General features: G+C 51.2%; 1 protein-coding gene across 11 annotated transcripts in view; it reads left to right on the forward strand.

The window, feature by feature from the left end:
• Window positions 1–13360, forward strand: part of PNPLA7 (patatin like phospholipase domain containing 7) — a 387559-nt gene that overhangs the window by 142827 nt on the left and 231372 nt on the right. For all 11 annotated transcript variants that reach the window (XM_030535369.1, XM_030535370.1, XM_030535368.1 and 8 more), the window contains 2 exons: window positions 4807–4938; window positions 12664–12787. In XM_030535369.1, the coding sequence (XP_030391229.1) occupies window positions 4807–4938; window positions 12664–12787 (256 nt within the window). The remainder of the gene's footprint in view (window positions 1–4806; window positions 4939–12663; window positions 12788–13360) is intronic.

Consider the following 13360-nt stretch of genomic DNA (forward strand, 5'->3'; position numbering starts at 1 on the left):
GCCCTGAGCCCCTCATCCCCGGCCCCACACCAGAGCCTGCACCCCCAACCAGAGCCCTCACATCCCTGCATCCCAACCCTCTGCTCCAGCCCTGAGCCCCCTTCCACACTCCAAACCCCTTGGCCCCACTTCCACCACATGAAATGTGTTATGTGCACTAATATGGAGGTGATGTGTGTGTGACATAGCACCTCCATATTGGTGCACATACAATTCATTCCACACATGGGTCGGAAAAACTAGAGGGAACACTGTCAGACAACCACTCATTATCTCCCATTCCAGGGCTCCAAGCTCTTCGCTGATAAGACGAATACCTCACTTCACATGCCCCCAGTGTAGATCAGGGCCTAGTCTCCGTGAAAGTCAGGTGGGAGTTAGGTTCCTAAGTAACTTTTGAAAATGGTCTCTTGTTGATTTGAGTGTGTCTGTTTCAGCCAAAGCAGAATGTTCAGATCATGTGAAAGAGAACTTTCACTGTCATTTAAGAACAGCCATTAGCGAATATGACTATTTATGGATCCAGGTGTTGCTGAGCTGCTGTTAACTCTAATTGCTTTTTCTTTGCGATTGCATCCATATGTACTGTATCTGGGTTTAATCTTTCTCCAAGACATAATTTAAATACACATACTGTCTTCAGTATTTACACTGTCCCCTTTGAAGGGAAGTTAGTATATATTAGTTTTTCTAACAAGTTTTTGTTTGAGAAGTAATACGAGTTTAACTTTTGAATTGTAAAAAGAATGAGGATTACTTGTAACAAATTTATTTGTGCATAAGCTTTTGTGGGCTAAAACCCACTTCATCGGATGCATGCAGTGGAAAATACAGTAGGAAGATATATATACACACACAGAGAACATGAAAAATGCGTGTTGTGATAGTAACTATAACAAGATAATAAATTAAGGTGGTCTATTAGCAGGAGAAAAAAAAATTGGAAATGTTTTGGAAAGTTATGAGCAATGGAAAACAAGTGGTTAATATGGAAACATTTATGCTACTTTGACCCTAGTGGTGGTGCTGCAGTGGCTTCCACTACACGTGTACTTTAAAGAGATTTCACTGGTTGCTTGTGGCTTGCCTCTGTCATGGTGAGTGTATTTGGAGCAAAGCCCTTCTATAAACTAAACTCTAATTTCACCATTGATTTTACCTAGTTGGTAGCAGGCTAATATGACCACTTTTACCTTTGCCAAACACATACCTGCCTCCTGTAATGTGACCTGGAAACTGATGTTTGTCTGTTTTATGGCTATGTGATGGGATAAATTAACCCCGCTCTAGGTCAGCAAGGGTTAATGGGCTGCTGTGGGCCCACTGAGCCTCACCCTGTTACACCTGCACTCTGTCAGGTGATGGAGGGGCAGTTAAAAAGGGAAGAGAACAGCTCAGTAGATGGCACAGACCCCTGTCCTTTGTTCCCTGAGGAAAGGACTATAGAATATTTGGTTTGGAAGAGACCTTAGGAGGTCATCTAGTCCAATCCCCTGCTCAAAGCTCCAGGACCAACACCAGCTAAATCATCCCAGCCAGGGCTTTGTCAAGCCAGGCCTTAAAAATCTATAAGGATAGAGATTCCACAACCTCCCTAAGTAACCTATTCCAGTGCTTCAACACCCTCCTACTGAAATAGTGTTTCCTAATATCCAACCTAGACCTCCCCCACTGCAACTTGAGACCACTGCTCCTTGTTCTGTCATCTGCCACTGAGAACAGCCCAGCTCCATCCTCTTTGGAACCCCCCTTCAGGCAGTTGAAGGCTGCTATCAAATCCCTCCTCTTCTCTTCTGCAGACTAAATAACCCCAGTTCCCTCAGTCTCTCCTCGAAAGTCATGTGCCCCAGCTCCCTAATAATTTTCATTGTCCTCTGCTGGAAGCTCTCCAATTTGTCCACATCCCTTCTGTAGTGAGGGGACCAAAACTGGATGCAGTACTCCAGGTGTGGCCTCACCAGTGTCAAATAGAGGGGAATAATCACTTCCCTTGATCTGCTGGCAATGCTCTTACTAATACAGCCCAATATGCCATTGGCCTTCTTGGCAACGATGGCGTGCTGCTGACTCATATCCAGCTTCTCGTCCACTGTAATCCCCAGGTCCTTTCCTGCAGAACTGTATTTTAGCCCGTCGGTCTCCAGCCTGTAACGTTTGAATGGGATTCTTTCTTCCTAAGTGCAGGACTCTGTACTTGACCTTGTTAAACCTTTCTTTTGGTCCGATTCTCCAATTTGTCTACATCATTCTGGACCCTGTCCCTACCCTCTAGCATATCTACCTTTTCTGTGAGCTTAGTGTCATCTACAAACTTGCTGAGGGTGCAATTAATCCCATCATCCAGATCACTAATAAAGATGTTGAACAAAACCAGCCTCAGGACCAACCCCTTGGGGGGAGGGATAGCTCAGTGGTTTGAGCGCTGGCCTGCTAAACCCAGGATTGTGAGTTCAGTCCTTGAGGGGACCATTTAGGGAACTGGGGTAAAAATCTGTCTGGGGATTGGTCCTGCTTTGAGCAGGGGGTTGGACTAGATGACCTTCTGAGGTCCCTTCCAACCCTGATCTTCTGTGATTCACTCTGCTTGATATTGGCTGCCAACAAGACATCAAGTCATTGATCGCTACCTGTTGAGCCCAACAATCTAGCCAGTTTTCTATTCACCTTGTAGTCTATTTGTCCAAACCATACTTTTTTAGCTTGCTGGCAAGAATACTATGGCAGACCGTATCAAAAGCTTTACTAAAGTCAAGATATATCACGTCCACTGCTTTCCCCATATCCACAGAACCAGTTATGTCATCATAGAAGGCAGTCAGGTTGGTCAGACGTGACTTGCTCTTGGTGAATCCATGCTGATGGTTCTTGATCACCTTCCTTTCCTCCAAGTGCTTCAAAATGGATTCCTTGAGTACCTGCTCCATGATTTTGCCAGAGACTGAAGTGAGGCTGTAGTTCCCTGGGTTCTCTTTCTTCCATTTTAAAAATATGGGCACTACATGCACTACATTTGCCTTTTTCCAATCATCCGGGACCTACCCCGATCGCTACGAATTTTCAGAGATAATGGCCAGTGGCTCTGCAATCACATCAGCCAGCTCCCTGAGCACCCTTGGATGCGTTAGATCTGGACCCATGGACTTGTGCACATCAAGCTTTTCTAAATAGTCCTTAACTTGTTCTTTCTCCACTGAGGGCTGCTCACCTTCTCCCCATACCATTTTGCCCAGTGCAGTAGTCTGGGAGCTGACCTTGTCTGTGAAGACCGAGGCGCAAAAAAAGATTGAGTACTTCAGCTTTTTCCACAACATCTGTCACTGTGTTGCCTCCTTCATTCAGTAAGGGTCCCACACTTTCCCTGACCACCTTCTTGTTGCTGACATACCTATAGAAACCCTTCTTTTTGCCCTTCACATCTCTTTCTAGCTGCAACTCTAATTGTGCTGTGGCCTTCCTGATTATACCCATGCATGCTTGAGCAATATTTTTATATTCCTCCCTAGTCATCTGTTCAAATTTCCACTTCTTGTAAACTTCCTTTTTGAGTTTAAGCTCACCAAAGATTTCACTGTTAAGCCAAGCTTGTCACCGCCATATTTGCTATTCTTTCTGCACTTCGGGATGGTTTGTTCCTGCGCCCTCAGTAAGGCTTCTTCAAAATACAGCCAGCTCTCCTGGATTCCTGTTCCCCTCATATTAGCTTCCCAGGGGATCCTGCCCATCAGCTCCCTAATGGAATCAAAGTCTGATTTTCCAAAGTCCAGGCTTCATATTTTGCTACTCTCCTTTCTTTTGTCAGGATCCTGAATTCAACTATCTCATGGTCACTGCTGCCTAGGTTGCCACCCACTTCTACTTCCCCTACCAATGTTTCCCTGTTTGTAAGCAGTAGGTGAAGAGGCGCACAGCTCCATGTCAGTTCCTCCAGCACTTGTACCAGGAAGTTGTCCCCAACATTCTCCAAAAACTTCCTGGATTGTTTGTGTATTGCTGTATTGCTCTCCCAGCAGACCAGCCCAGCCCCAATGCAGACTGCTGCTTGCCAGTTCCCCGGAAGAAAGTAGGCCTGGCACAGGACTACTAAGTTTAGGTTTTTCCATGGGACTGTTATTTGTAGCATGCTAGCTCAAGCCCTGCTTCGCAAGTCTGTGTTCCAGGGCTCACTTCTAGCTGCCATGCAGCCATTTCCAAAGTCGGGGACATTGTAGAGGTATGCTGCTTTGTCAGAGTCTGATGGAACTAGCTGTTATCCCACTCCTTCTGTGGATGGCTAACTTTATTGCTCTCAGGGTCAATTGTTTTGAGTGTCTGGGCTTTAATTACCACTTAAAGCCACTGAAATTCCCATAGTGAGCACTGTGTCATCCAGGGTGCAGGTCTCCGTCTTTTTAATTTTATTTTTAAGATCATAGTCAACTGGCCAAACTCAGTAAAACTCTCAGGGGTTGTCTACACGACACGTCCAAGCGCTCAAGGCCATGAGATTTGTAAAATGCAGTAGTGTGCTGCTTTCCATAAAGAGAGAGAATCTCCTTAAACACTTCAGTTTGTGTGAGGGAGGGAGGAACTAGGGGGAGGCCAGTGTATAATGTACCATGGAAAACTGGAGTCTTGGCACCAAGGGACCAGTAGTTTATGTAGATTGTATTTTTATTCCATTTTGAAAGTGAAAACCCGTTAAACTGATTCTCCTTGTGAAGCTGTGTGTTGCACCTGCAGCAACTGAGGTTTGCTCTGAGAAAGGCATCTGAGTTTGTTTCTGTCGAATGAAGTGTTTAGGTGGCTTTGTGTTTGTTTCTCTTCTAGAATAATGCGGGTGCAGCCAAGTGTAGTGCTGGGTATGGCCCACAGTGTTGTAAAGAGGATGTCCTCATTTGTGAGGCAGATTGACTTTGCCTTGGACTGGATGGAAGTGGAGGCTGGACGAGCTGTTTACAGGTGAGATGTGAGCAAAATGGCCCATGTTTTGTAAGTCCCAATATCCCTGCGGGAATGATATCAAAAGTTTCAAAGTAATACATAAATAAGAGTGATTTACCCAGGGGTCGGCAACGTTTCAGAAGCGATGTGTCAAGTCTCCATTTATTCACTCTGATTTAAGGTTTTGCATGCCAGTACTACATTTTAATGTTTTTAGAAGGTCTCTCTCTGCAAGTCTATATATTATATAACTAAACTAGTGTTGTATTGTAAAATAAACAAGGTTTTCAAAATGTTTAAGAAGCTTCATTTAAAATTAAATTAAAATGTTGATTTTATGCCACCGGCCGGCTCAGCCTGCTGCTGGTCTGGGGTTCTGTTCACCTAGGCTGGTAGCAGGCTGTGTGGGGCCAGCGGCCGGGACCCCAGCTGGGAAGGGTCCGGCAGTGAGAACCCCAGACTGGCAGCAGGCTGTGCGGGGCCGGCGGCCGGGACCCCAGACCGGCAGTGAACTGAGCAGCTCAGCCCACTGCCGCTCAGGGGTTCCATCTGCCGGCTCCTGCCAGCTGGGATCCCAGCTGCTGGACCCACTCACCCTGCTGCCAGCCTGGGGTCCCGGCCCTGCCCACATACAGTGGGGACCTACTTTCTCCCTGGTTCTGGCCCATTCTCTTCCTCTCTCTGCACTGAGCTGAGGGTGGGAGTGGACCGAGCACAGGGCTGGGGGTGAAGGGTCTGGCCAGGAGCTAGAATGAGGAAGAGGGCTCAGGGTTGGGGCAGGAAGTTTCGGTGTGGGGGTACTGGTGGGAATGGGGGGGCTGCAGGAGCTCCTGTTTGGTTCTCAGGGTGGGGGGGATGTGCGGGGTGCATGGGATGTAGGGGGGTTGGGGATGTGTGGGGGTACAGTAGTCAGGGTAGAGGGCTGGGAGCATGTGAGGAGAGGGCAGGTGTCAAGGCAGGGGGCGCTGGGTATGTGTGAGGGTGCCAGAATTAGGGCTGGGGTCGTGTGGGGGGTGAAGGAGTCAGAAGGCTGGGTGTGTATGAGGGAGGTACTGGGCTCAGGGCAGGGGCCTGTGGTATGTGTGGAGGTGCAGGGCTCAGGGGAGAGGGCTGGGTGTGTGTGGGGAGGGGTCAAGGCTCAGGGCAGAGGGTTGGGTGACTACCCCCCCAAACCCTCAGCCCCCCCCACTCCTTGTCCCTTGACTACCCCCTCCTGGGACCCTATCTGCCCCTCAGGACCCTATCCCCAGCTAAGCCTCCTGCACCTTGTCCCCTGACTATCCCCTTAGGAACCTACCTGACCCCTGACTGCCCCGACCCTTATCCACACCCCCACACACACCCAGACAGACCCCTGGGACTCCCATGCCTATCCAACCACTCCTCGCCCCCTGACAGGACCCCCAGAACTCCCGACCCATCCAACCCCCACCCCCCACTCCCTGCCTGCCCCAACCGCTCCTCGCCTCCTGACAGGCCCCCCCAGAACTCCTGACTCATCCAACCACCCCAGCTACTTGTTCCCTTACCACCCCCTCCAGAGACCCCCCACCCTAACTGCCCCTCCAGACCCTCTTTGCTCCCAGTCCCCTGACTGCCCTGACCCCTATCCATCCCCCACCCCCTAACAGATTCTGGGACTCCGATGTCCCCCCCATGCTTCCTAACTTCCCCCTCCAGAGACCCCCACCACTAGCCACCGCCCCCCCTCGGGATCCCACCCCCTTCCAACCACCCTGCCCTCCTGTCCCCTGACTGCCCCCCCCGCCCCCTTACCATGAGGCTCCAAGCAGAGCCAGATACGCTGCCCCATGCGCGCCGTGGCAGGGCTCTGGATGAGTGGAGAGCGTCTTTCCCTCCCCGCAGAGCCAAACACTGCCCCACAGGAGCGCACAGCCCCAGCCCCCAGAGCACTGCGCGTGCCGCGGCAGGGCTCCAGGGGAAGGACGGGAAGGCAGGGGAGGGGCTGGCGGCTTGCTGCGCTCAGCCGGACGCTCAGTCCTGGGAGCACGGACCCTGCGGCTTGCTGCGCTGGCAGGATTTTTAATGGCACGCTGGAATCCCAGCAGACAGCAGTGTGCCATTAAAAATCGGCTCGTGTTCCGTCTTTGGCATGCGTGCCATAGGTTGCCGACCCCTGGCTTTACCTAACTGTCATCCCCTGTGGAGTCACACTGCTTGCTCACTGGGGCAAGCTCATCAACAAGTGTATGAAGGGTTCATCTGTCCACCTTTTGAGGGGTTTCTCTTGTGCCCATCAGCGTAGTATTTAAGGACTTTTCAGTTCTTCTTCGAGTGGTTGTTCATGTCCATTCAAAGTAGGTGTGCGTGTGCCGTGTGCACACTAGCCAGAAGATTTTCCCCTAGCAGCACCTGTAGGGTCGGCCCTGGCTCCCCCTGGAGTGGCGCCACTACGATGCCCTATAAAGGGGCCTGCCGACCCTCCACCCCCTCAGTTCCTTCCCGCCTCTGGTGACGTCTAGCTGGAACTTCGCTTGCTGATAGCAAGTTTAGCAGTGTCCATAAACCTCGTGTATATAGTTAGTCAGTCTATCTAGATTAGTTGTACATAGTTCTTTGCTGTTGGGGGGTCTCCCCACACCTACTCGTCGCCCCACCGGGCCATGCCCGGGTCTCCCGGGTTTAAACTCTGCAAGGACTGCGGAAAGTTCATGCCAAAGAGTCACCCGCACTCTGCTTGTTTGAGGTGCCTCAGGGAGAGCCACCAAAGGGACTGGTGCATTATTTGAGAGTTCTGGGATGGAGGCCCCTGCAAAGACAGAGCACACAGACTTAGAATTCTTCTGATGGAGGCTGCCTTGCGGCCACCTTCGGACCCAGAGCCAGCCGACGCGGTGCCCAGCATGTCATCGTCGGTGCGGAGCGCCCCGGCACCGACATCAAGAGTTAGGGCCCAGCCCAAATCCTCCAAAACCTGGCACCGGAGGGAGTCGGGTCATAAGAAGTCAGCCCTGGTGCGGCACCGCTCCCCCTCCCTGGTGCCCACTAAGAAGAAGAGGTTGGTGAGGGAGTGATTGCCCCGCCAGGACCTCCACAGGCCGACGCCGTCCACAGGTACAAGTGGACAGGCTGGGCTACAGACCCCGGCTGCTCTGTCGACTCCCGCACCGGAGAGAAGGTGGTCGAGTCCGGAGCAACCAACATCCTCGGGCTTTAGCGGAGACGTGCATCCCCTTTCAACGTCGGAGGCATTCAAGGTGACCTCAGACCTGCTCAGACTCCCGGTACCGGCCTCCCCGCATCGTGACAGGGAGTTGCCGACCATAGCTCGTCTCCCAGTACAGTCTAGGGGCAAGCTGGCCATGCTGTCTCCTCCCTCTCCATCCCGCGCCACCCGGGCGCCACCGGACCAGAGAGACAGCTCCCCGCCTCCGCGCCATTCTCCGGCAATGACAGGTGCCACTCCCCCCCCCCCCCCCGGTCCTCTTATTCAGAGACCTCAGACTCAGAGGCAGGCTCCAGCTGGTCGCGGAACAGGAGGCCATCTTTGGGGGGGTACCCACCACAGTGGCAGCAGCAATGGCAACCGTCCTCCCAGTGGCGGTTTTGAACCGCCTGGGCCTACCACCAGTTGGTGGACCAGGCGTTTGGTCCTCGCTCCAGATCGGCCTCAATCTCTTCGGCATTGATGGCCCCGGCGTAGTTGCCTCCTCTACCGTCGCTGGGCAGGGGTGTGCCTCATCTAAGTTCAGCACCCGCTAGGCAGGCATCTGCACCGGCGGCGACCACGATTCGGGCTCAACAGGTGCTGCCAGACACGCCAAGCCGTTCATTGGTGACCCCGATACTGGCCGCGGTGCCGCATTTGGAACTGGAACCGGCCCCGGCCCGCAACCTCTGTACTGTGTGCCACCGGACCCCGAAGGGCTGGAAGCGCTGGAGGATGGGCCGGTTCAAGTGATTTCCTCCTTTTCTTCCCTGGATGAGGCGGTTGTGGGCACAGCCATGGCACCGGCCCTGGAAGACACTAGGATCCTTCAGCAACTGCTCAGGTGAGAAGCTCAAAGCCTCACAATCCAGGCTGAGGAAATTGAGGTGTACATAGATTTGGTAGTGGACATCCTGACTCCATCGGGACCATCCAGGGTGGCCCTACTGTTGGTCAAGACCATAGAGGATACGTCTCGCACTTTATGACAAATGCCAGCCTCATTGGCCCCTACTGCCAAGAAAACAGAGAGGTGTTATTTTGTGCCCTCGAAGAGGCGTGAGCATTTGTACACTCACCCTTCCCCGGACTCCCTCGTGGTAGACACGGCCAATCAAAGGGAGCGTCAGGGGTTTCAAGGGTTGACGCCAAAGAACAGGGATACCAAAAGGCTCGACCTTTTTGGTAGAAAGGTGTACTCCATGGCAGACCTTCAACTATGAATAACCAACCAACAGGCTGTCGTAAGCCGATATGGTCATAACACGTGTTTGGCCATGTCGAAGTTTACTGAGCTTCTTCCCTAGGATTCGAGGGCAGAGTTTTCGGCGTTGGTGAAAGAGGGAAAGCTCATATCCTGAGCCTCCCTTCAGGTGCCCTGGATGCAGCGGACTCGGCCTCACGCTCCATGGCAACAGGCCTGGTCATGAGGCGGGGAGCCTGACTCCAGGTCTCGGGCCCCTATGAGGTCCAGCAGACTATCCAGGACCTCTCCTTCGAAGGGCAGACCCTGTTTTCGGACAAAACGGACAAGCGTCTGCATAGCCTAAAGGACTCAAGGGCTACGCTTCGCTCACTGGGCCTGCATACCCCGGCAACCCAACGTAGGCAGTTTAGGCCACAAGTGGCCCCGCGCCCTTACCAATCTCAGAATCGTCGTTCTGATGGCGTTCTACCTCCCGGGGGAACAGAACGGTCTGGCGGACACCCTCAGGCACTCTTTCGGGGTCATGAGTGGTCCCTTCGTCGGGATGTAGTGCACTCAATCTTCCGGCTCTGGAGTCGTCCCCAGTTAGACCTGTTTGCTTCAAAGGAAAACAGGAAGTGTCAGCGGTTTTGCTCTCTCCGGGGCCAGAGCCCGGGGTCTCTGTCGGACGCCTTTCCTCCAATCCCCTTGATACACAGGGTAATTCTCAAGATCCTCAGGGATCACGCCCATGTAATCCCGATAGCACCGGCATGGCCGCGTCAACATTGGTACATGTTGCTCCTGCACATGTCCATCCAAGCGCCCCTGACGCTGCCCCTGCTGCCAGACCTGATCACGCAGGGCCAGGGCTGCCTCCGCCACCCGAACTTGCAGTCACTCCACCTCACAGCCTGGATGCTCCATGGTTGAACCCGGTGGAGATGCAATGCTCCCAACAGGTCAAACAAGTGCTGCTCGATAGTAGAAAACCGTCGACCAGGGCCACCTACCTGGCCAAATGGAAACGCTTCTCCATCTGGTCCAGTCAGCGAGGGCAGAAGCCGTTGTGGGTCCCGATTCCCATTATCTTAGACTATTTGCTCCACCTGAGACAGTTGGGCCTTTCCCTCTCCTCAGTTCGAGTTCACTTAGCGGCCCTCTCGGCTTTCCACCGAGGAGAGAGGGGCACCTCGGTGTTCGCAAACCCACTGGTTGGTCATTTCCTCAAGGGCATGGACAGGCTGTTTCCGCATGTCCGTCAACCAGCCTCTACCTGGGACCTCAACCTGGTCCTCTCCGCCCTCATGGGGCCTCCCTTCAAGCCCCTGGCTTCATGCTCTCTGCTGTACCTGTCATACAAGGTTGCTTTCCTTGTAGCGATCACCTTGGCCAGGAGGGTATCGGAGCTCAGGGCGCTGACGTCCAAACCCCCGTACACTGTCTTCTATAAGGACAAGGTCCAACTTAGAACTCACCCAGCTTTCCTCCCCAAGGTCATCTCCCAATTCCACATGGGACAAGGTATCTTCCTACCAGGGGTTTATCCAAAGCCACACTCTTTTGGTAAGGAGCGGAGGCGGCATTCCCTGGATGTCTGCAGGGCCCTAGCCTTGTATGTTGAACGGACAAAGCTGTTTAGACGGTCGACCCAGATCTTCATCACGGTGGCAGATAGAATGAAGGTGCTCCTGGTCTCCTCTCAGAGGATCTCTTCATGGATCGCGGTCTGCATACGAGAATGCTATTGTATAGCTACAGCCCCTATTCCTCTGGTTACGGCCCACTCTACCAGGGCGCAGGCCTCATCCGTGGCGTTCCTGGCTCAGATTCCGACTCAGGAGATTTGTAGAGTTGCCATGTGGTCCTCCATCCACACATTCACGTCGCACTATGCCACCACGCACCAGGTTAGGGATGATGCCGCCTTTGGTCATGCAGTGCTCCAGTCGGCAGTGACCTCAGACCTCACCACCTAAGGTTAGGCTTGTGAGTCACCTACTTTGAGTGGACATGAACAACCATTCGAAGAAGAAAAAATGGTTACCCACCTTTTAGTAACTGTTGTTCTTCGAGATGTGTTGTTCATGTCCGTTCCAATACCCACCCTCCTGCCCCCTCTGTCGGAGTGCCGGCAAGAAGGAACTGAGGGGGTGGAGGGTCGGTGGGCCCCTTTATAGGGCTCCGTAGTGGTGCCGCTCCAGGGGGTGCCAGGGCTGACCCTATGGGCGCAGCTAGGGGAAAATCTTCCAGGTGGCATGCACGCGGTGCAAGCACACCTACTTTGAGGACATGAACAACACATCTCGAAGAACAACAGTTACTAAAAGGTGGGTAACCGTATTCTTTGTGGTTTTCATTTATATTAGTGAGAATGGGATTCTGCATCTGCTTTGGTTTAAATTCTTTGGTACCTTTCTGATGTAGCAGAACAGATAACAAAAACTGAAACAATAACAATTCATATAGACAGGTTTTGTTTGCCAGTAAAGTCTTCTGCAGTGTACAGAGTGTAAAAACACGTCTCTGCCTCAGGAAGCTTACAGTCTGAAATAAACCAACTGAAAGGGAACTCAGTTGGGTAAAACTCATTTTACAGCACTTAATATATATACTGGGCCACATTCCTCCTTGGATAGCTCCATTAGTTTTATAGAGTTATCTGTGGTATAAATTTGATCCACTGCATGAAAGCAGTGGCTGGGAGGACAAAGCTCTGATCTGCAATTAGTATAAATAGCAGGTAACTGCAATTCTAATTTTTTGTTACTGCTTTTGCAATGTCATTACTAGGCCAGTGCATGAAATCATATAGCCGGGCTATACTCTAGTATTGGTTCTAATACCAAAGGTTTAAGCCCGGCTTGTATCCTTCATTGTGCTGGAGACCTGAATGCCAAACAGCATTCTACCATATCTACAGTTGGGCTTGAACCCAGGCAGAGGCTACAGCTTCACACCATGCACAGGTTCTCCCACCAGAAGAGGAGGCCGAGGTTTGAGTCAAACCACCCACCCACACAGTTTGTTCTCTTCTCTCTGCACAATTGTCTTATTCCCACTGTTCAACTATTTTCCTGTAACCTGTTTGCTTTGCTAGGGTATGTTCAAATTCCAGCTGTCTGCCTGGTGACCTAAAACCAGCCAGTTGTTAATTGTATATCGTCAAAAATGAAAGGTGTTTGCAAGTTGCATTTGACAAATCTGTGGTCAGGTGGTTGTTGTTTTAATTCTTCAGTAAATGTTTTTTCTCTCATCTCTGCAGAGAGCAGAGCTACCAAGGGATGATGGGGAGGTTTACATAGAACTGATTAGTTAATTATTTTTTTGGATGTATTTGCTGAGAACAGACACCCACTAATTCATAGTATGGATTGTTCTCTCCCAGGCAGGGTGACAAGTCAGACTGCACATATATTGTGCTGAATGGTCGACTTCGTTCTGTCATTAGGATGGATGATGGGAAAAAACAACTGACTGGTGAATATGGGCGAGGAGACCTAATTGGGGTGGTAAGAACCAGCTTCAGAATTTACTTGCTGAACTTTATATAAAACTCTGGCTTTTTAAACAAAACAAATAGAAATATGTTAATAGGTCTGATCGTAACAACTCGCTGGTCTTGGCTTGTGAAAGTGAGGCTGTCAGCTATTTGAAAGAGAGGAAGCTGCTGCTACCAGCAAACTCTGTGGCAGGATAGTGCATGCGTAGACTGTTCAGATTCTTTTCAGTTTGCTACTATTCTGTTTTTTGTTTCTGACATATGTTCACTGTGCAGATTTCTTTAAATCAGTATAATTTGGAGTTGAAAGAGCTGGTTTGATGTTAGCGTATATCCACGTCAGACGACTTTCTCTCCCACATGCCTCTGTTCATTGCTTGCTCTTAGTACCCAGGTTAAAATATATGAAAAGGACGTCCAGCTTTACACCAGGGTAATGCAGGCACTTTGCCTGTCTTAAACCTAAACCAAGGGGACCTCTGAAATGCTGACGCTTCAGTTCACACCCTCTCCTGTTTGTTCTGGCTGTTGAGTTCAGTTCTGCCTATAAATAGATGTGCTACTGCAGCATACCATCAGGAGG

Source organism: Gopherus evgoodei, chromosome 16 (assembly GCF_007399415.2).
Source record: "Gopherus evgoodei ecotype Sinaloan lineage chromosome 16, rGopEvg1_v1.p, whole genome shotgun sequence".
In the NCBI taxonomy this organism is placed as follows: Eukaryota; Metazoa; Chordata; order Testudines; family Testudinidae; genus Gopherus; species Gopherus evgoodei.